Raw genomic sequence first — 23351 nt, 5'->3', positions numbered from 1 at the left:
TTTCATTAACAAAGAACTGATCTCCTTTGATTTCCTTCTATCATTTCTGTATGTTTCTTAGTTGATTAAGATCTTCCATGTGGACAATGCAGTTTCCCTGTGATGATCTGGTGAACACTCACCAGTACATGGTTGCGATACGAATTGCTCAAAATGACTGCATGCCAGTGTCCAAGCAGCAGCAGCAAACAGCACGCACATGTTTTATAAACTCAGAGTGTAATTCTGATGGTCTTTCTCTGGCTAAATGGAACGAAATTTTTTTCTTTAAAATTGAATCTGAGGTATGTGAAACATTATTTATCTCATTTTTACATGCATTTAGTAAGTATTTGATTTCATGGTTAATTAAGAGACCTAGTATAGCGTTGCCCCACTTATGGTTTCAGGCATTTATAGCGATAAAACCATGGTCTCTGGACAACTAAAGAGTGCAGACAAAAGATAAATGCATTTGGCAGAAAAAGACCAGTTTATGTTGCTATTATTGAGCTGATGGAAGTAGAACTGACATCTCCTCTACAGGGCTTTTATGTATGCTGGAGATTTTTTATAGAAGGATAACACCATCCATTTTATTTTCCGTGTAATATGTGCATAATATCAGTTTTATGTGACCTTTGATTCTTTTCTTCATTAGATTACAATACTCAACATACTTAATACTGTAACTGCATAGGTAGTTTTCTGATCTTTGTGCTTTTGTTGGACAATAATGCAATCTTTTTTCCCTGTGATTCTTTTCTCCCTGAGTTCAGTTGTGAAACCTTGTAATGAATTTGATACATACAATCTCTTGTTTTAGTAACTATTCCTGCTTTTAGTTTCAAACTATTTTTCTAGTCTCACCTCGAAAGTTTCTGGCATTGCCCTCCTTTGCTTTGCTGTCTGGTGAATAACTGGTCTACTTGTTCACTACAATCCTTAGCTCCCTTAATACTGGTTTTTTTAATTCTCTTCAGGAAAGTTGCATGGTTGACATCATTGTGACTGACTTAGGAAAAGGTAATTAAATGCCTCAGCAATTAAAGAATATTTCTTTTATATTATTTTATGTCCTTGAAAAAGTTTGATCTCATGCTTTCTAGGGCATTCTTCTGCGAATCTGCAGGTGAACCTATAGGTTCTTGCTCAGCATCTTTGATGCAGATGACCAATCTGGTGGATACCGGTTCAGCTTCTGATTCTAAACATAACTTGTCATGGATACAGCTGTCTGCAATAAAAGAGACAGGGAATGTATGTATTCTTTGCTCAGGCTCTCTTTGGCTAAGATAATTTACTTAGAGCCTTCAATTCATTGTAAACTAGTTGTTTATGCTGCAGAGGATATGTACAGGGAAGTCTGATATTTTCCATGGGAGAATACGATGTGGGATTGTCATCTTTTCTCGTGCTGATGTGGAGAATGAGGGTCAGTTGTTCTCCGAATATATGGAACCAGGTTCCCTTCAGATCAGTCCTAGCAACCATGGACCTTGGACTACTTTAAGGTTGAACTATGCTGCTCATGCAGCTTGTTGGCGGTTAGGAAATGATATAGTTGCCAGTGAAGTTACTCTGAGAGATGGTGATAGGCATATCGCAATTCGGTCTCTAGTTTATGTTGTCAACGGTACAGATTTAGCAGTTGACTTAGCATTACGTTCCAATTTTTCTGGGAGCCGGCCAATAGACCATTATATACCGATGGAGAAAGGGGAAATCATCACAGAGGAATTTTTTGAAGTTCAAACATATGATCCCCAAACTGGATGGGTGCATCATCACAGTGATGACTCTTCATCGTTAGACAAACAGCAGAAAGATGGGCAGTCTTCTCAGATGGTGAGTCCCTTCTGACTTGGTGGAATTATTATTTAATTAGTAGTATGAACTATTTTATTTGGAGACCAGATTGCTTGTGATTGATGAACATCTTCTAGAAAATATTATCCAGTAACCTCAGCTGTGACCTTCCAGCACTGTATTTTTGTAGGTTCTCAGTAATGTGTAATTTGGTTTTCCTTCTAGGTGTGATGATGTTACAAACTACATGAAATTGATGCTAAGGTTCAAGTTAACATGTTTTGGCTTGTGGTTAAGGTCAAACAAGGAGCTATCTTTTCATTGCATTCATTATTTTTTGTGGTGTGGAAGCATTACACCTAATTGTACTTAATAACATCTCAATGTTCTATTTACTGCTATGCTTTTGCTCTCTCTCTCTCTTTCGCTACCTCTTCCTTCTTTCTCTCTCTCTCTATCCATATATTATATGTACATAATTACATGTATATATGTCTCCATCAAATAGACTGCTCTCTGCTTGGTAGTGACCCTGATTATTTTCCCATTCCTGGAATATATAGTTAGTGAGACCTTACTCCTATAACTTTTTTTGCTTCTATTTGGATTTTGGGAGGTAAGAAGAGGGTCTTTGCATGTATCCATTTGTTCTTTTTCATGCAGTTATGTGGTCCCAGACACTTTTGATTGTCTTTGGTGATAATTGTTGAATCAATTCAATTGGCTATCAATACTATTCACACTTTCTGGAACATTCAATTTCTTTTTAACTTTGTTATAGCCCTTATAAGTTCAAGTGCATTAATTTGTTAGAAAGGATGAACTGATGTAAAGTGGTATGTGGCTTCAAACACAAGAGCTTTCACATGGCTGTCTTGTTTCTGCATAAGTACATATGGCCTATGTCTTCCCCACAAGAGAGGTTAGCGGCTTGTTATCATGCTAGGCTTAGCTTTGAATTTCACCTAGTGGCTGAAGGGACGGGCAAGTATTTCCTGACAAACAGACAAACACTATCGAAAAGGAGTAGCGGCTTGATGTTATGATGGGCTTAGCTTTGAATTTCACCTAGTGGCTGAAGGGATGGCAAGTCCTTGCTAACAAACACTATAAACAGGGGTGGAGGGAAGGGGGGTGGTAGGGGCCTTGGCCCCCCTCAGATTTTAAAAACTTTAAAAATTTATATGTAAATCTAAAAAAAATTTAGTTTAAGATATATAAAAAATTTGAAAATTTCTATTTCGGTCCCTGTTAAAATTTTGAAACTATAGTTTGGCCTCTGCAACAAAAAATTCCTGGCTTTGCCCCTGACTACCGAGAAGGAGTCCAACCTACACCTAAGGCCGAGGCCCATTCCACTTATGAACTTAAGTCCTAATGTCCTATGTGGTTGACAGATAGCTATACAAAGCCACTGAAGTTACAATATTTTACTTGGCCATTTACAAGTGTTCAAACCAAAAAAGCTGGTGAGTGCAGATAATCCATGCCACTTTGCCCTGTGGCCGTGCTTCGTGCCTTGCCTAAAGGCCACTTCTTCTGGCGGATTTGGGTCTCTGCCCATATCCCATGCCATACATGCATCGTGTCTGCTGTGACCTTTAGGTGCTTTACATTCCGAGTGTGCAGTTTCATCCAGTCTCTTGTAGTGGGTTTCGTTTTGTACATCGTATTCTGGCCTGCACTGGTTGCTATCTGGGTGTTCATTTAACCGAAGAAATATTTTATTGAAATCAATTTGTGCTTTCTGATGTCTGTTATAAAGATTTAAGGCACTTGGTTATTTGTTTGATTTGCATTTAACATTTTTTAAGCATCCCATCTTGCCTAGCATTGATGAATCATGATCACAGACTGCTCTGCTTCTCTGTATTTTGAAACCAAGGACATTCTCATCTTTCTTGTTGATCATCTAGGTGCTCCCTGCTATTGAGTTGCCGCCAGGATGGGAATGGGTTGATGATTGGAATGTAGATACATCATTAAACACTATCGATGGGTGGGTGTATTCATCAGACCTTGAAGGTAGAAAGTGGCCGAATTTGTCTGGTCATGAAAAATCTTTACAGCATGTGAGACAAAGGAAATGGAAAAGAAATAGGAGAAAGATACCTGATAGTGCCAATAAGCAGGTCCTTGGACTTCTGAAACCAGGAGAAAGTATCCCACTCTCTCTATCAAGCCTGACAGCTCCTGGTATATTGGAGATATTGCCAAAGAGCTCCTCTGATGAAAGCGAATATTCTTGGAGTTCATTCTCTGACAGGTATATTAAGTCTACGGATTATGGCCATCCTGATGAAGTTCCTCAATTTTGCCTGTCATCTCTTGTTGAGGCTGAAGACCTTCTGCACTGTCCATTTGCAAGTGGGAGTTCCTCTGAAGATGCAAATGGATTATGGTTTTGTTTGAGCACCCAGGCCACAGAGATAGGAAAGGATATCCATTCAAATTCTATCCAGGATTGGAAGCTTGTGCTTATCCCGCCACTATCTTTTATAAATTTTCTTCCACTCTCTGTGGAGCTATCTGTTCTTGAGAGAAAACCATGTGGTGCTTTTGCTATTCGATCTCGAGGGGTTCTTCATCCTGGAGAAAAGACAAATGTCTATAGTGCTGATATGCACAATCCTTTGTATGTTTCTCTCTTTCTCCAAGGGGGTTGGCAACCGATAAACGTATGACACATTTCTCCCCATGGTTTTTTCCTTTCTTTCTTTTTTCTTGTTTGTAATATTTTTCATTCCATTCTGTCAATTTATGGTATATCGATGGCATCATTTTACAGGAAGCGGTCTTGATCTCCCATCCTACTCAGAAGCCATCCAAAGCTTTTAGTTTAAGGAGCACATTTTCAGGAAGGTATGCTATAATCCTTCATCAGGGATGGTGTTCTCTTATGTTCAGTTTAGTTGCTTATGCAATATCCTGTTTATTGGATCTGTCATAGGTGCTTCAGCTTTTTAATATTGTGCAGGATCGTTGAAGTCATTCTTGAGCAGAACCTTGGTGTGAACCAGCAAATAGCAAAAGTTATCAGGATTTATTCTCCCTATTGGATTGAATTTTCAAGGTGTCCTCCACTTACATGTAGATTAGTAAGCTTACCAGCAAGAGGACGTTATTCTTCTTCACTCCTTTTGAACAAAGACAATGAGAATGTTGTTGAATTAACAAGCGACGAGATGGTTGATGGATGTACAATTGGCTCAGTGATAAATTTCGGAAATATGGGAATGTCTGTTACAATGAGTGGGCCTGACAATCCAGTGTTCGGTCCAGTTTCAGATCTTTCTCTGCTTGGTGGTCTGGTATGTCAAAAGCTTGAAAATAATCGTACTTAAAGGATATCATAATTAACTAATAATGGATTTATTGTTCCAGGATGGCTCAATTATTGTTAAAGCCTATGATACTGATAACAAGTGCATCCGTTTGTTTGTCTCTGCAAAACCTTGCCCATACCAGTCTGTTCCAACCAAGGTTTGTGTGCTGTTCGAAGTGTCATTTCCACTGTTTCCTTTTATTTATCTTATTGTTTAATTTCAGGTAATATCCATTCGCCCTTTCATGACTTTTACCAATCGTTATGGCCAAGATATTTATCTTAAGCTAAACACGGATGATGAACCAAAAATTCTCCATTTATATGATTCAAGAGTATCATTTGCCCACCATGAAAATGGAGATTCAGAAAAACTTCAGGTAAGTTATGGCTCATGCCTCTTATTAATGTCGAACTATTTTTTGTCAGGAATTGTTTTTGTTGTGATATCTGTGGTGTTATTATGCTGCCAATAAGTAGTTATATATGCATTTTGCTTGAGTGATCCTGTAGTGATGACTATGTTGGGTTGTCATCTCATCTTTGGATATAATGGTCTTGAGCCAAATCCGAACTTTTGACAAGCTTGGATCACTTTTGGTAAGTTCATAAGAGTTTCCATAAAAAATTGGCTGGTTCTATAACTGTTTGAATTTCATTCCTGTGTTGGACCAAAGTACATGCCTAATCTTGATAACCATGTGCACGAGTTGAACCAAGTACTGATGCAGGAGGCAGCGATATATAAGGGATCAGGCTGTCTTGGGTTCTTCCAGCCTCCTGATGTCTCACTCAGCCTGCAAGATACTGTCTTCTTCATTGGCTTATGTGCGCAGCCCCCCCCGCCCCAAAAAAAAAAAAAAAAAAAATTTGGAGAGATCTATGATTTTGAAAAATTTAAACGAAAGGCAGAATGGGTCAATTTGTTCCTTGTGATTTGTTCTTGCCAAGGGCCTACTGATTCTGTGAGGCCTTGTTTCTGTTTGGTGGCTGTGGGAGAGAGACAAGTGAAATTGAGCCAAGCCAAGTCACATGGGTAAGCCTGTTAGGTCCAAGTATTCATGTTGTTGGGACACAAGTAGTTAGTCACAGGTGGGTACGTTCTATATCAGATTGGGATAAACCTGTATCCAATGCAATAATCGTAGTGGAAGGTAAGTCATTCCCCTTTTCTCTACTTGCTTGTATATTTCATGTCTTGTTTAAACATGCAATAGGCAATGCTTTAATAAAGATATCAACTACTTGATCTTCAAAGGCTACATGTATAGTGGAGATGATTCCCTCTTGAACTATATCACGAATGCGATGGCAATCTACTTCAATTTGTTTTGTCCTCTCATGAAAAACGAGATTATTGGCAATGTAGGTGGCAGCCCTGTTATAACAAAACATCTTCATAGGTATAGAAATAGAAATACCAAGACTCTCAAGGAAGGATCTAGACCAAGTCGTTTCAGCAGCAGTTTGAGCCATAGCACGATATTCAGACTCCGCACTAGACCTAAAAACAACATTTTGTTTCTTATTCCTCCAAATATGAGATTTCCTTCCACAAACACACAAAATCCTATGGTAAACTTCTTGTCATCAACTGAGCCCGCATAATCTGCATCACTATAAGCTTCGACATCAAGAGATGTACATTTTTTAAAGAAAAGGCCTTTGCCAGGAGAGAAGTTTAAATACTTGACAATTAACATAGCTGCATCCCAATGTGACTTTTTTGGTCTCTCCATGAATTGGCTTAATTTTTCCATAGCAAAGCTAATATTTGGCCGAGTCACGGTCATATGAAGAAGCTTACCAATCAACGATCTGTAGGCCTGTAAACCTATCTCTTCCGAGTCATCATCATATAAATATAGCTGTGGATTCGTAGGAAAAGTCGCAGGTTTAGCTCCTGGCATCCCTGTCCTATAAAAAATCAAGAACATACTTCCTTTGTGATAACATCATTCCTTCACTACTACAAGCAACTTCAATGCCAAGAAAATATCGTAGCTGGCCAAGATCTTTGATAACAATTGTAGAAGTTTTCTTTGTTAGTGCTATCTCCTGCTTACATTCACCTGTCAAAACAATATTATCGACATATACAACTAGCACAACTGTACTTCTAGATCCTTTCTTGATGAACAACGAATAGTCCAGTTGAAACCTCTTGAAGCCACATCCTAACACAACTTCTGAGAATTTGTGAAACTAAGCACGAGGACTTTGTTTCAAGCCATATATAGCTTTCTTCAACCTTCCAACCGTACCACACTCCTCCTGACGTTCTACAATCAGCAACATCAACAAACCATCTCCACGATCAGCAGCAACTATCCACGACCAAAAGAAGCAACAAGCAATCTCTGATCAGCAACAACGGTAGGATCCCAGCAGCTGCACGATGTCAGCGACAGGCAATCTTTGATCAGCAACAACGACATGATCCCAACAGCCACGCCATGTTCCACTAATGGATCTGATAACGCGTTCCACATAGGCATGATCAGATTCCACCCACCAGCGAGCAGTAGAGAAGAATAAGAAGGAGATAAGAAAGGAGAGGGGGAGACGAGAGGAGAGGAAGAAGAGATATAACAGACACCGGAGAGGAGATCGCTGTAAATCTGCCAGCCGTCGGCAACCTGAAGAGATCACGCCGCTGGCTCTAATACCATGTTGTCTTTAGAGACAGAGAGAGAAGAAAACACGTCCAACTTGTTATTGATCACTTACCCTAACCCTTACTTAAGGGAGAATTAGGGTAAAAAACAAAATTACAATGTAAACCAAAAAGTTTTTGAAAATAATTAAAGAACTTACAGTTCTTTAGTATTCTAATAACTACCTCAACGTCAACAATTTTCATGTTGGATTTTTTTTAAAAAAATATCATGATTTTTCCATGATTTGTTGTTCTTCCTTCTTTATTTTTCTCCTTTTCTCATTTTGGAAAAAAAAATGGTGAGGGGGTAGTATTCTTAACTTATTGCCAAATATGGGACGTTATGGTTTTCTCCTTTTTATGGACACACTTCTTTGCCTGTTAAACTCCAAAACCAAATGTGGAAAATAGATTCATTCCCCACCCAAAACTGACTTATATGTCCAATCTAGTGCATTTCAGTTCACTGCATAGTCAACTCTGGGTTCCAAGAGAAGACTGTGGTCAATGCAGCAATGTGCTCAAGTATATACATCTGTCACTTATTTTTGACTTAGATATGATAGTGTTGCCAAACCATATGTATACATCAATGAGTTTCCCTTGAGGAAAACATGTCTTGAAAGGGCCCGAAGTCTGATTTGGATATGACTGTGACACTATAGTAACAACCCAACTCAAAAGTCAAAATTATGTTGAACTTCTACTCTGGTAGATAACCTGCCCTTTAGTTACCTTATTGCCTTAAAAAGAAAAACATGACAAAATAGTATGGGACCTAAGCATAGATGAGCATTAACCTTTCTCAAGGTTTTACCAGACCATCATTCCCAAACATGTGATGCTACAAGGAGTACAGTTAGTAGTAGGATAGCCTGTTCATGCTGTCTATTAGTGTATTATGGTAAGTCTTAAATGTTAAACATAGAATATATTGTTGGTTATTCTGTTAATGTGGTGTCTAGTGCTGCAGCCAATGACCTGTTTTAGCTAAAGTTGGCCCATTCCAGGCAAAATAGATTCTAAGTTCACAAGCTGTTCTCACAATATTTACTTTGGTTTTTCATTGTGATGATTGGATCTGGTTATAGACTTATATTGCTCATTAACGCTTTTGTTACTACAACCATCATCTCAGGTATCTATCTACTCAGATGTTAATGAATAGACGAATTTGAGGGTGATTTTACTTGTGCATCATCTGTACTTGCTAACCTGATCCTCTCTTCCTCCCTCCCCTTCTCTTTCTTTCTCTCTCTTCTGTGATGCACATGCAAGCTCCTTCTTTGTAGATATTTGTTTATTCGTTAGGATGAGCTGGATACTTTTTTATTGTTATTTCAGGTTCGACTGGACGATACTGATTGGTGTTTCCCTTTGCAAATTCGAAAGGAAGATAATATCACCTTAGTATTACGGATGGACAATGGTGAGAGAAGATTTGTGAAGACTGAAATTCGTGGCTATGAGGAAGGTTCAAGATTTCTTGTTGTTTTTCGTCTGGCATCTATAAATGGTCCCATCAGGTATTCACTTAATCAAGTGTCCCCTGGTTGTGAGTCAGCGGCAGAATTCCAGAATTTTCTAGAGTACATCTAAAATCAAGTTATTTTGCTGTTTTCCAGGATAGAGAACAGAGCACCTCGTAAACTTATTAATGTTTGTCAGTATGGCTTGTGTGATGCTACTTGGATCCAGTTGCAACCTTTGTCTACCACAAGATTTGCATGGGAAGATCCATACGGACAAAAGGTTCTTGATGTAAAAATCCAATCTGAAGGAAATACTTCATTTCACAAGTTCAGCTTTGAGAATCCTGAAACCTGCACCTTGTGTGGTGGGGAGATGTGTTGTGTTCAACTCGTGATTACAGAACATTCAGATATCAAAGTTGCTAGATTTGTTGACTGTATACCCAGGAAAGGTGAACCGGAAACAATTGGAAGGTGGTGGGGTGGTCTATATGGTGAAACCAATCAGCAGAATAAGGTGCCACCTATGGAGCTGACAGTTGAGTTTGGCATACTTGGTGTTTCTGTGGTTGACCAGAGTCCTAGGGAGCTTTTGTATATTTACCTGGAAAGAGTATATATTTCATATCTAACTGGATCTGATAGTGGAACAACTAGCAGGTAAACTTGTTTTTTCACCTCACGTTTTAGTTCTATCATCTGTGCTAATCATTATATTGTTTCTTGCCCTTTTCTTTTTTTCGTCTTATAAAACTTGATGTCTCATGTGATGATCAAATATGTTCCCTTTGTGGTGAATAATTTCATTGATCACTTTTCACGACCATGAGATTATTATATGATGGTGTAACTAGTTTGCTTTTATGATACTTCAACAAGTACTTGCAGAAAAGTTTAAATTGTCTCCTATACATATCACATGTTAGAGATGATGTATAACTTAGAACTGAAGTGTTCCTATTTGGAAGTGTTTGTAGATTAACTGATAAATGGAAGAAAAAGAAGCTGACTACTTTTTGTTTGAATATCTCATTGTTTATTGTTTGCAAAGAGCGCATCCCATTATCAAAAGAGCTTGTAATATTGCTTATTATGTAAGGTGCCGTTTCTTCTTTGAAAAAAGGTCCTTTTTTTTTCCCTTCTTAGAACCTTATTTGAGGTTCTTTCAAGTTGGGGTTATCTTCCTTGAATGTAATAGTCGTGCAGTAGTAATCCCTCACTTCATTTGATTTCTACAAACAGTACAAACCATAAACTGTTGACAGTTACCTATGTCCTAGCAGGACATTCCTACCCGATATCCTCCCTAACATGTATCCTCATGCTTTCATAAGAAGAATATTAAATTGAACCATATATTGAGGCGTTTCCTGACACAGGTTCAAGCTCATAGTAGGCCATTTGCAGTTTGACAACCAGCTTCCACTTACTGTGATGCCAGTGCTGCTTGCACCTGAATACAAGAGTGATGCACATCGGCCTGTTTTCAAGATGACTATCACAATGAGCAATGATAATACTGATGGCTTTCTAATCTTTCCATATGTATATGTGCGGGTATGTTACAAACATCCTCAAAATGAATAGATGCATGCTATTCTATATGGATTTACAGCTTGTTGTTTCACTCTGCTAGGTTGCTGAAAGATACTGGAGGATATCCATTCATGAGCCGATTATATGGGCGTTAGTGGACTTCTATGGGAGCCTGCGTCTGGATCGTCTTCCTGGAAAATCTAGTGTTACTAATGTGGATCCTGAATTACGAATAGAGTAAGTGCTATTTTTTCTTCTGGATATGAATAGGACAAGTCAGACAACCGCTTCTAGTACATGAACTAAACAAACTTAGGTCCTGGCTGATTGAGTGGCTAAGATTTCCACAAGGACACTAGTGTGTGTAATGGAACTCCTTTATCGGTTATTGTCAAGCAATGGGAAATTCTTGTGAGATCCCCATGTCCAGATTTGTCCAGCATGAGAAAGAAGAGAAGATGAGAAGAGAGAAAAGAGGTTTCTTCAATAATATGATAGCAGCCTCAAACTATCTGGGTGTGCCCTAATCTCATCGTATTAGTAACAAGGATTTTACAAGACATGAAATGCTATGTGAGATATTCAAAATACAAATATGCCCCTAGGACACATTGGGACACATAAACATGGCATAACTTGCGTACGTTGGATCTTATTCTGATGCAAATACATATATAATGCATTCTTTCACCCCCACTCTCCCAAGTTCATGGTCTTGAACAATGAACAATTTGCCTTCCAGCATGTAGAATTGATCATTGCTTAAATATTTTACAAATAGATCGCCAACCTGTTCTTTAGGTTTGACAAGCTCAAGCTATGTCACATGAGGGCGGGGTGCCGGTGCCGGTGCGGATGCGGGTGCTAGTGTCACATATCCTAAAAAATTCGGGTGCGAGGGTGTATGTCACACCCCAACACTTTGACCCCCAAATCATTTTTTTTTTTTTTAAGAAGTAAAACGTTGAAGCGCCAACACTACAATAGACCCAAAATCTCCCAGTAGGATGTGAGTTGAGTCATCTCATCATCCTGCTGCCCCGGGTCCGCCAAAACCTGAAAAAGTAAACAACAGAAGGTGTAGTCTTTGCAGTATGACAATAAACCAGATAAATCCCTAACCCTCTAAGGTGAATGCTTAAATCTGAGATATAATAAATACGAAAACAAAACACGACCATGTCATGATAGGAGTATGCAATCACATGGCTTGTCATGGAAGCGCATGTAGAGACCGCTCAATGGCCACAATTAATTAACACATTTAATAATCACTTTCACTTCATGCACATTCACTTTATTCACATACACTTCATTCACATTGTTTTTATTTACAATAATTTCATTTACATTAGCTTTAGTAAATTGACAGTTCCTGTGGGGGCAAACACAGACACATTCACACCATGGTCATCTTACAGTCAGGAGACAACCCCCGTGGTGGTCTGAAACGATACAGATCCGTTCACGCTGCAGCGGTAGAGCAATCATCCATGGATGTGTGAATTCTAATGAGAGTTGCTCAGTAGCAGCCTTCCCTACGACACCTAGGTTGGAAAAGCGGGAGCCCAACGCTCTAAGCACATCACACAATGATATCCTAGGGCTTTGCACCGACTGCATTCCGAGCAGGCGAGACATCTCCCAAACACATTGCTATAACCCTCTGGTCTCCCATTCATTATTTTTTATTATGATTAGGAAAGCACATTCACAAAATGGCGTGCTAGCACACGAGGTTGGTTCACTTCACGAGTGAACACATACCTCAAAACACTTCCCTACGAGGGTTACACAGATAGTCAATGCTTTTAGCTAGCTGTTATAACTTTACGGGTACATCTACCTTTCAAATTCATTCAATTGCATCATGCCCACAGCAATGCATACCAATTGCAACAATCATATCAATCAAACATATTAATCACATCTTACAAAACATAGCTGAACCATGGAAAGTAGTCTCGATCTGTGATTAGCTCGTAGCTGTCCTATGAATTATCACTTTAGGATGCTTTCTAATGCACAATCGGGGTCGAGGAGATACTCGACTCGATACCCTACCTCATCTGTCCTAAGCAGTTATAATTGCTAGCATGCACATGCAATTGTGTAGTAATTTTAAAAACAATATCAATTTCATAATCATTCAATCACATACATCCATTCATTCAACACAACACAATCATAGGATCCAACGATCCTGAAAGCACGCATTCTAACTTTGGCCCCAGGTAGGGATTTGTCTAGAATGCCGCTATACCTGTTGCATGTGGCCAAAAATACCCAAAATCACCTCGAGCTTCAAATTTTGTCGTTCAAGGTCTACTCGACATGCCCGGTGTACCTGTAACCATAATCAATTGATAAATTTTCTACTTGATTCACTTTACAATCTATACAAGTACGAAATAGGATCGTAGAGGCGTAGGTCATTGCCTCAAGAGGGTGCCGATAGGTAGTATCGGCCCATAACGCCTCCAATAGGTTTCTTCCCAACTCTTTGAGGTTGTGACCAAACGATTAAACTCAAAACTTCGATTCAACTTATCACCAATACGTTTCTCACTTGTTTTCTTGGTTGAGGCGTCTTCCTAGTAATTACGCTTCCCAACTACATATCTTTCCCAACCAACAACACAATACGCACATCGACAATAGCATGTGCCGCAAGTTCACAAAAAACAGTTCTACACATTCTCCACAACATCAAAATCTCTACTATGCTTCCTAACCGCTTCAAAAGTCAACCCATTATGCTAGAAAGATAATTATATACATAGATCTTCGTCCTTCCAAAATAGTCCTAAACCTTCCCCAATATAGTAAAGTCTCGAACGTGCATTCTAAATCATCCAATCTCCCCACTCTTAGAGTCCTAACTGCTGTAGTGCTCCCAGGCCCCCGATAGCCACACCAACCGCTCGACTAAGCACCAATGCCAAAAATTGTTTGCTCCCATCACCTCCAACGCTTTCAATTCACTGGTATGAGGGGAAAGACGTGTCCCCAAGCTGCAATCTGATCAAACAATACTAAATAGAGTGGGAATTGGCGAAAGAGAGTTCAAGAAAAGGGTCTGTTGTTAGAAGAGAGCCTACAGTAGCTGTAGTTGAGGGAGGCTGAAGACGAGAGAGAGAACACGAGAGATGTGAGTGAGAGCAGGCTGGCGGTAAGGAGAGAGTACAAGCAGTGAGACGAGAGAGCAGCGGAGGAGAGAGAGAGAGTGCGGGAGAGAGGGAGATGAGCAAACAGAATGCGAGAGAATCAAACAAGGGGGTGAGAGCTTGCGGGAGAGAGGAGAAAACTCGGGTCAGAGGTGGAAACAAGCAAAAAAATGGGGAGAGGGAGAGGAGAAGACAGAAGAGATGGGGAGAGAGTTTGATAGGGCTTACCGCTGCGTCGTTGCCCTCCACCTCTGCCAGTCCCTCAGCCGTCGCTGCAGCACCCTCGTCCACCTCCTTCTCTCACGATCGCACCAGCAAGAAGCGAAGACGTAGAGGAAGAGCCGGCGTCGGGTACTTCACGCGGGTGGGGTTCAGGTTCAGGTCTGGGCCCTGATCCAGCCCGACTTGCCCCACTCGCCAAACATTACAGTGTGTGTGTGTGTCTATATATATATATGTATAAATGTATGTATTCATAATATATAGAATTTTAGCTTGTTTCTTAGCTTAGTCTTTTTCATTTTCCTTTTATTACTATACATAAAGAAAGGGACATGGAGAAAAAAAAATGAAAAATATTTTGAGCTTGCATAAGAAAGCACGCAGTTGGGAGCGTGTCGGAACAGCACCAGTACCAGCGTCGTGTTGACACGGGTGCGGCCCCTTTTTTGAAGAGTCCATGTGACAGGGAACTCAAGTGTAATGGAAGCTTGGTGGGCCCATAAACCAAAAGTACCAGGAACAGACCTGGCTTTGATACTGTGCTAGATCTTCTTGTCCAGATTTGTCCATTGTGAGGAAGGGTAAAAGATAATAGAGGAAAGACGTTTCTTCAACAGTATGATGGCAGCATCAAACTATCTTGGTGTTCCCTAATCTCGTTAAATTATTAACATGGATTTAATGAGATAGAAATACATGACATGTTATAACTTATAGGTATGCACCTCAGGTACATGTTGAGACATATAAACATGGCATAACTTACATTAATTGGATTCATTGCAAAATGCATATATAACACATACTTTCATTTATTGGATTTGGAATCAATATTCAGGACCTAGTGAATGATACACCAAGCAATGTGAAATAAGCAAAAAAATTATCAGGACGCAGTCTGGAGGCAAAAGGTCGGGCAATATGACACTTAAAAGAAAATCATTTAAATGATTTAGTAGCAGAAATTTGGTAAATCCTTTTAACACCTGTAATATCATGGCTCAGTAACCCCAGACAGCAGAGTGAGGAACACCATTGACAAAAAAAAGAAAAAAACTACAAAGGAAAAGGTGACTGGTAGAAAATAAATCCACATCTATCTAGTAAAGTCATCAATGGAAATCACATGAACCAACTCAGCTGGAGATTTAGAATTATTGGTTATATTTTCAAAAGGTAAGGATTTGTTCCTGCATCTTCATGCGTGTGTTTTCTCAAAGTCCCACGTTGTACTCATTCCACTTATGACTGCATTAGCACTTAATTCTTCACCTATGTGACCATTTCTGATTTCTGTACTTAAGCAACAGCCAAGTCTCGTTATTGTCCATTATGGGAATATGGCTACATGTAATGTGAGAAATAAGGTGGTCTGGTTGCCTATTGAGGGGAGTTCAAAACTGCTAGATGCTGGATCTTGCCAGATGGCTAAAGATTAAGAATTTGCCGGGTTTGAATTCTCCTACCATTGATAATTTTTTGTGCTTGTATGATTTGTTTGTGGCCTTACCGGCTTATGCTTGTGTTTTCATGCAATAAGAATGTGCAATTTAGTTCTGACCTTAATGGATGTGCCTGTTGGGCCTTGGTACACATAGGAGATAGAAGGGCTCAATGGATGTGCCTGTTGGGCCTTGGTACACATAGGGATAAGAAGGGCTCTTTTAAGAATTTGGAGATTGCAAGACATTAGCTGCAAGTTTTGCCCCGACACCAAAAAAGAAAAAGGAATATAGCAAGGCTGTAAGAATTTGAAATGGCCTACAGTAGGACAAAAACACATGCAAATGGTTCCTTTATGAGATAATTTTCCTAGATGTAAATCGTCTGGTGTTTATTGTTTTTCTTCTTGCAATGGTTATTTCAGCAATAACCCAAAAAAACCTGCAATTTTTGGGTTATTTTTTATAATATAAGCAATTCACTGATCTTTGCTTTGTAAACACATGATGATCTCATTTAAATCGTCTTGCTGATACTTTCTTTTCCAGCTTAATAGATGTTTCAGAAATCAGGTTGAAACAATAACCCAAAAAAACCTGCAATCTTTCAGAAATCATTGCTTTTGTAAATGCATGATGATCTCATTTAACTCGTGTGATGACTTTCTTTTTCAGCTTAATAGATGTTTCAGAAATCAGATTGAAGCTAGCTTTGGAGCCTGCTCCAACTCAAAGACCACCTGGCATCCTTGGCATGTGGAGTCCTATACTTTCTGCTGTTGGAAACGCTTTTAAAATTCAGGTCTGATGGTTAATTACGATAATGTAGGCATCAGTATCAATATGCACTTAGCATATTGATGATATACATACATCATGTTTTGGATAAGTTATTACTCACACATGTTTATACATAAACCAGATTCATCTTAGGAAGGTCATGCACAGAAATAGAATCTTGCGGAAAAGTGCTGTTGTTAATGCAATACTGAACCGCATCTGGAGGGACCTGATTCATAATCCATTGCATCTGATTTTTGCTGTGGATGTGCTTGGCATGACAAGCTCTACGTTGGCCACCCTCAGCAAAGGATTTGCTGAGCTTTCTACTGATGGACAATTTCTCCAACGGCGATCAAAACAGGTTGGTCACCTACGATGTTGTGAGCTTCATAGTTGTGGTAAATGGTCATATTGCTGGTTATTCTAAGTCTAATTGAATGATCATGCTATACTTTTTTTTTTTTTTTTTTTTTTCAGGTTTCATCAAGGAGGATCACTGGTGTTGGAGATGGTATTCTTCGAGGAACTGAGGCTTTGGCACAAGGAGTTGCATTTGGTGTGTCAGGAGTTGTGACTAAGCCTGTGGAAAATGCCAGACAGCGTGGAGTCCTCGGATTTGCTCAAGGTGTTGGACAAGCTTTTCTAGGAGTTGTTGCCCAACCTGTAAGTGGGGTTTTAGACTTCTTCTCCTTGACAGTAGATGGTATTGGTGCAAGTTATACAAAATTCCTGGGCATGTTTGGCAACAACATAACTCTCCATAGAGTACGGAATCCTCGTGTTATACATGCACATGACGCACTCAAAGAGTATTCAGAGCAAGAAGCTGTTGGCCAGGTACTTTTCCCTCCTTATGGTTCCCCCTACAAACTCCTTAGCTCTACTCAATCCTTATGGTTCCCTCTTACAACCATATTATGTGTGTAGTATGTAAAGGTATTTTGTTAGCTCCATTGTGGATTCTTTGTTTTCAGAGGTACGAGAGAAGTTATATGTTCATTGCATTTCCTGTATAAAGCAATACACCTCATACCTTTTCCAAAAACACCTCATACCTTTTTCTTTTCGTTGAAGGCTAACCCTGGGGGCCTGGTGGCATTTAGTTTGGTTTATCTATAATATTTTTTTCTCTAAGGGAGACCCTTTAAAATTCAAAAAAATTCTATACATGAAAACAGATTGACAAAAGGCTGATCTGTGAACAGGAAAGGAATGGATCTACAGGATCCCAACTTAATTGGCTTATCTGAGCTTGTTCTTTGGAAAATATCTCTCATGTCTGGTACTGCACGGCCCTCCGCTCTACAAGAACTGAGAATCATTCTCTTAAAGCTCATCCTCTTTATGATAGATGATATGCTTGCCTCAAAATGAAAGTCACTTATTTCATAGTCCCGAGACAGGCACACCCAATTTGACCGACCAATGGGGTGGGCTGATCCACTTTGATCCAAGAGAAAGAGTGCCAGCAGTGAGCATCCAAGCTGCTTTAGATAAAGATGTTCATTGGTGTGTGCGATTGAGATGACTGGAAAGTGGAAACGGGAAGGGGGCTGTGGGGATGAGTACAATGTAACTCTACTTTATAATCTTATTATAATAAATGTAAAAGGAAAAACATGGGAAGCAGATGAAAAATGTCCGGAAAGCGATCGAGAATCAACGCATAGGAACCATTGGAGAATCTACAAGGAAGCATTAAAGGAAGCAAAATTGAAGTGTTCTTGCAATTAACCCTATTTTTGAGGAAGTGCCATGCTTCATGTTTTGGCCGTGCACTTGTCCATTCACCTAGGTGCATTATACTGCTATGAAGTGTAAATCAGTCCCAAACAAGGCAAATACTTCAAGAATATCACCAACTCAACAAGGCAATACACAATAGACCTCTAACAAGAGGAGAAAGAAACATATATTGATTTCCAACAATAAAACAAAAAGTGCCTTACAAAGCCATAGCAAAACAAGGGACAACAGTCCCTTATTTATAATACAAGAAAAGAAGAGAGGAGGAGGGGAGATGGCTGTTGGGCCATCTCCAACGGCTAGAAATCTAGCCGTTGGAGACTGGCCCAACAGCTAGTTCTCCTCTTAATAAAAAAAGGTGCAAACAAAAGAAAGGAAAAAGTACAAAAAGAAATAGAAAATTACAAGCATGACCTAGGTACCCTAAACTATACACATATATATATATATATATATATATATATATATATATATATATATGTAAGACATATATTAGCACACTAATATATGTAATATACATAAGATATATATATATATATAGGAATGCATACATTCTAACATGAAGTTCCTATAGGTTCTGGCTGCAACACTTCTTAATAAGTTGTAGTTCACGTATGAGAATTTTGATTTGTCTTGTTTATTTTCCTATGGTGTGCCGATGTAATACTGAAGCATAACTTAGATTTATTCAAAGTGGAAGTTTGTTATATGAAGAATGGTATTGTGGTCCCTTTCTTCCAGTGATTAGGACATTGTCTTTTCATGTCGTGCCTGTTCTTTCTGTTTATTCTTTTCTGGAGGAGCTTGTTCTTCTCTTCTTTTTATGGTGAGGGTAGCTTAACACTGTTGCCCTATGCATCTAGTCCCACTAGTTATCCTAAGTCGTTAGCCAGCCAGCAAGTCTGTGGCCATGTTTTCAGTGGGACCATGGACTATGGAGTAGCCAACCAACAAGGTCAACTAGTTCTCGCTGGTTGGTGAACGACTAGTAGGTTTTTGGTCATTCCCATATTTGGTTCATTTCCTTTCTCTTTCTGGTCGGTGAACGACTAGTATAACAATACTAACTAATATACATGGGACCCACCTATATATATATATATATATATATATATATATATATATATATATATATATATATATATATGCCTCTTCCATATATATACGTGGTGAATGGGATCCCCTCCACTAACAGTCCCAATATAATGCATCGAGGCATGTGTGCATGTGTCGTAGGATTGCTACGGCCAAACCCTGGCCATAGCAGTCCAGTAATTTATACATATGTATGGGAAATGGCAAAATCTGATCCCATTCACTCTCTCTCTCTCTATGTGTGTGTCTGCCAGTTGCCTCACCTCCCTTTTCCCTTTTTTTCAGAATTTTTGAAAGAAATCAATTGAATATAAAACAATTTTGGATACGATACAAATATATAATTGTGGATATAATCATATAATATAATATATTCTTTTTTGTCTTCCTCATATTTCCAAAATTTTCTTTTTGAAAAGTTTGTTTTAATGGCTGGGATTGTGTAATATCTGCATTTGTGATATGGCTACACATTTCTTATAACTGTTTTTTTCCCTCATCATCGTGTAGAGTTATCTTGCCAAATCTTGCTTGCTGTCATTGTAGCCTTTTTTTTTTATAACATGGAGATATACTTTTCCTTAGTCATGATAACATCATCTATTTCACAATAAACTTGTGTTTCCAAGAAATAACTTAGATTTTCTAAAATTTTCATGCAAAAAATTGTTATTTGCACCTTCAGGCTCAGATATGGGATATTTGGCCTGGGAACACAACCAAGAAAAAAGTACCTTTTTATTGTAAATGCTATTTTTTTGCTTGTATATATGTAACAACTGTTTCTGTTGGATTTGATATTGAGATGGTTGGTCTCCCATGGGCTGGTTGACTGGACTAATGTGAAGATTATTGATTGGCATGGCTAGATGCCTAGATCATGAAACTCCTAACTGTCGATGAAGATATGAGAACTTGTATTTCTCATTTCTGTTTTATCCAGATGATACTGCTGATGTTTGAGATTTGAAGTTTTTTATCTTTTATAGATGGATGTTACAATGAAACCATATTTAACATGCCACCAGTTATACTAATATGATTAATGTCATTAGCTTTTGTGATGTAAAGGTTATTTATTGGCATGGCTAGATCATGAAATTCCTAACTGTTGATGTTGATATGAGAACTTATATTTCTGTTTTATCCGGCTGACGCTGCTGATGTTTGAGATTTGGAATTTTTAAACTTTTTCTTATAGACGGATGTTGCAGTGAAACCATATTTGACATGCCACCAGTTATACTAATATGATTAATGTCATTAGCTTTTGTGATTGTAATTAGAACTACAAAATATTGTATTTGAAAAATCTGGATCTTCGCATAGAAACTTTCTCTTAATATATGGTTAATGATGTTCTCTTATATATTTTGTTCTTCTGTAGATGGTGTTGTATCTTGCAGAAGCAAGCAGGCATTTTGGGTGTACAGAAATATTCAAAGAACCGTCAAAATTTGCCTGGACTGACTTCTATGAAGAACATTTCATGCTGCCACATCGCCGCACTTTTCTCATTACAAACAGGCGTGTCATTATGCTGCAGGTTTTTTTCTGAAAATGTTGTTTTCTATATTATCAGTAATAATTTTTTATTCCTTTGCATTATTTCTTAGAGTTGGATTTGATTGCACTTTATTCCTGGTTCAGTGTTCTGTTCCTGACAAGTTGGATAGGAAACCATGTAAGATTTTATGGGATGTGCCATGGGAAGAACTCCTGGCATTGGAACTGGCAAAAGTTGGTTATGCAAAACCAACGCATCTGATTCTCCATCTCAGAAATTTCAGAAGATCTCAAAATTTTGTTCGTGTGGTCAAATGCAATGTCAATGATGAGGAAGTGGCATCAGATAGTGAAGCTACAAGAATCTGCTTCACAGTGCGTAAGACATGGAAAGCATACCTTTCAAGAATGAGAAGCCTGCGTTTGAAGGTTAGATTCCTACTTTTCCTTCACAGATGATCTTTTCTTAACTTCTGGTGATTCACCACTCGGATGCTTTTGAGCAGGTTCCCTCAATCAAGCATTATGTGTTTTTTCCCTGTGATGAAGCTGGTGGAAGTGTGTCTCCTAGTCAAGTGAAACCTGTGATAAGGACGAGGGAATTTTTATCTTCAGATTTAGCTCCCAGTGAGAAATTTCAAGATTATACTGTCAATTTTCTGAAGATCTGGAGCAGTGATCAGAGAGTTCGGTTTGCTTTGTGCCCCAAGCAGGTCTGTCTGATGACTCTGATCAGTTCATCAGTATTTGATCTCTCTTGGTTATGCACTTGTGCTTCATTTTTTTTATTTTTCTTTTTAGGTAGGGGATGATGCAGAAGTATGCAGTATATGGAGCCCAATCTGCCCAGATGGGTAAAGCATCTCCATAACGCTGTTCCTGTTTACCTGATTACTCTCTCCTCTCTAGCATGTCTGATTATTTTCAGCAGTAACATTTTTCTCCATTCATTCCAGTTCTCTACAAAGTAGACATGCGTAGTCACACTTATTCCACTCAATCCTTTTGTTTGGATTGTTATGCATGGACATTTCTTCTAATTGAGTTTAAATATTTTGTATTGTCATCTGATGAGATCTGTGGTTGTCTCTTGCAGCTATGTCTCTGTGGGTGACATAGTCCGTCTTGGCAGTTATCCGCCAAATGTGGCTGCTGTGTACCAAAATGTTTCTGGAAAGTTTGCACTCCCTTTAGGTTATGATCTGGTATGTCTGCTCGCAGGTTTGATCATCATATTTCAATTATCTAAATTGTTGATCAGACCTTGTGCATTACAACTTCAAAGCTTGAAGTTTAATAGCCAAGGTTCTGTTGTGTGGATTCTGTTATCAGCAAGGTGCATGTACTAAAGTCTGAAACCTAGCTTCCTGTTTATCTTTTGCCCATCCTGCAATGAAAGCCTACTGATAGCCTCTGAGGAGGCCTCCCGTTTACCCAACAGAGAGGGAGGTTGAAACTCTGGATACGGCATACATGTCCATGAGAATAGTGCACGTGGGCAGACATTGGGCTATCTTTAACATCATAGCTGCAGCTTCATTTCTTTTTGTCCTTTCACATGATGTAGTCCTATCTTGTCTTTTTTCTTCTTTTGGATGCATTATAAGTTTGAAGCAAGATTTCCAGATTATATTATTGTGCCTTCTCCTAAAAATTTTTTGAATATTTAACTCGATGTGTTACTGACAGGTGTGGAGAAATTGTTTCGATGACTATGTGACAAAAGTATCCATCTGGTACCCACGACCTCCTGAAGGTTTTGTGTCAATCGGATGTGTGGCTGTAGCAGACTATACTGAGCCCAGGCACGATGCTGCATACTGTGTGCATGAAAGCCTTGTTTCGGATGCAGAGTTTGAGGAGCAAACCGTTTGGAAGGCTCCAAATTCTTATCCTTGGGCTTGTTACTTATATCAGGTAAACAGTGATGCTCTCCAGTTTGTCGCATTGCGACAAAAATGGCAGGACCTGAACTGGAAGCCCGTGAGAGTTGAATCCTCTCGCCTACGAGAAGCTTTGCAGGATTGATTTGCGGCCTTGCTCAATTCTTGCAGTTCTGAGTTGAATCACCCACATGAAGCTACGCAGGATTTGTTTGCTGCGGTGTTCAATTCTTGTAGTCCTCTGCAGCTATCAGTCCCACGTTTCTGCAACTTCTAAGCAAATTTCGTCAGTAAAATAGGCAAACTTAGCTGCCTTGGTTTGTAGAACGGGAAGGTTTATGTGACTACCCAAGAGGACTGTATATGCTGATCTGATGGACATCGCTTGCCAATAATTGGTGGCGTCCATCAAGAGGCTTGGCGTTTGATGTTCTTTACAATGAGGTTGTTGCGGCTTGTAAATACGAGTACTTTTGTTCCTGATATGTCTCTTGGGGTTCTCAGAGCTTCTTGTGACATGTAATATGTTTGTTCAATTATAAAGAAAAACACTTCGTCCTTATTCTGACTCTAGATTTGCTTTATTATTTATAGGTCACTTTTTTGTTTTCATTTGCGTGACAATAATTATAAAGAGTTGAAGGAACGGGATTCTCGTCGCTGACTTTTCGGTCATTTTCTTTTTACGATCTGTTATCTAAGCTATTATCAAGCACGTAACTTAGCT

At 39.0% G+C, this 23351-nt stretch overlaps 1 protein-coding gene across 1 annotated transcript in view; it reads left to right on the top strand.

Annotated features, from left to right (window-relative positions):
- The window catches only part of LOC116265643 (uncharacterized), a 72563-nt gene extending 49377 nt beyond the window's left edge, over positions 1-23186 (top strand). The window contains exons 44-65 of the mRNA XM_031646389.2: positions 93-284; positions 963-1005; positions 1112-1239; positions 1327-1827; positions 3705-4466; positions 4577-4650; positions 4766-5099; positions 5173-5271; positions 5338-5493; positions 9117-9298; positions 9398-9904; positions 10624-10801; positions 10881-11017; positions 16287-16413; positions 16534-16755; positions 16872-17231; positions 20623-20781; positions 20886-21170; positions 21248-21454; positions 21543-21595; positions 21838-21946; positions 22431-23186. Coding sequence (XP_031502249.1) covers positions 93-284; positions 963-1005; positions 1112-1239; positions 1327-1827; positions 3705-4466; positions 4577-4650; positions 4766-5099; positions 5173-5271; positions 5338-5493; positions 9117-9298; positions 9398-9904; positions 10624-10801; positions 10881-11017; positions 16287-16413; positions 16534-16755; positions 16872-17231; positions 20623-20781; positions 20886-21170; positions 21248-21454; positions 21543-21595; positions 21838-21946; positions 22431-22769 — 5154 coding nt within the window. The 3' untranslated portion in view covers positions 22770-23186. The remainder of the gene's footprint in view (positions 1-92; positions 285-962; positions 1006-1111; positions 1240-1326; positions 1828-3704; positions 4467-4576; positions 4651-4765; positions 5100-5172; positions 5272-5337; positions 5494-9116; positions 9299-9397; positions 9905-10623; positions 10802-10880; positions 11018-16286; positions 16414-16533; positions 16756-16871; positions 17232-20622; positions 20782-20885; positions 21171-21247; positions 21455-21542; positions 21596-21837; positions 21947-22430) is intronic.
- The last annotated feature ends 165 nt before the right edge of the window (positions 23187-23351 follow it).

This window comes from Nymphaea colorata, chromosome 12, assembly GCF_008831285.2.
Source record: "Nymphaea colorata isolate Beijing-Zhang1983 chromosome 12, ASM883128v2, whole genome shotgun sequence".
Taxonomy (NCBI): domain Eukaryota; kingdom Viridiplantae; phylum Streptophyta; class Magnoliopsida; order Nymphaeales; family Nymphaeaceae; genus Nymphaea; species Nymphaea colorata.
This window is presented reverse-complemented; position numbering and strand designations above follow the sequence as displayed.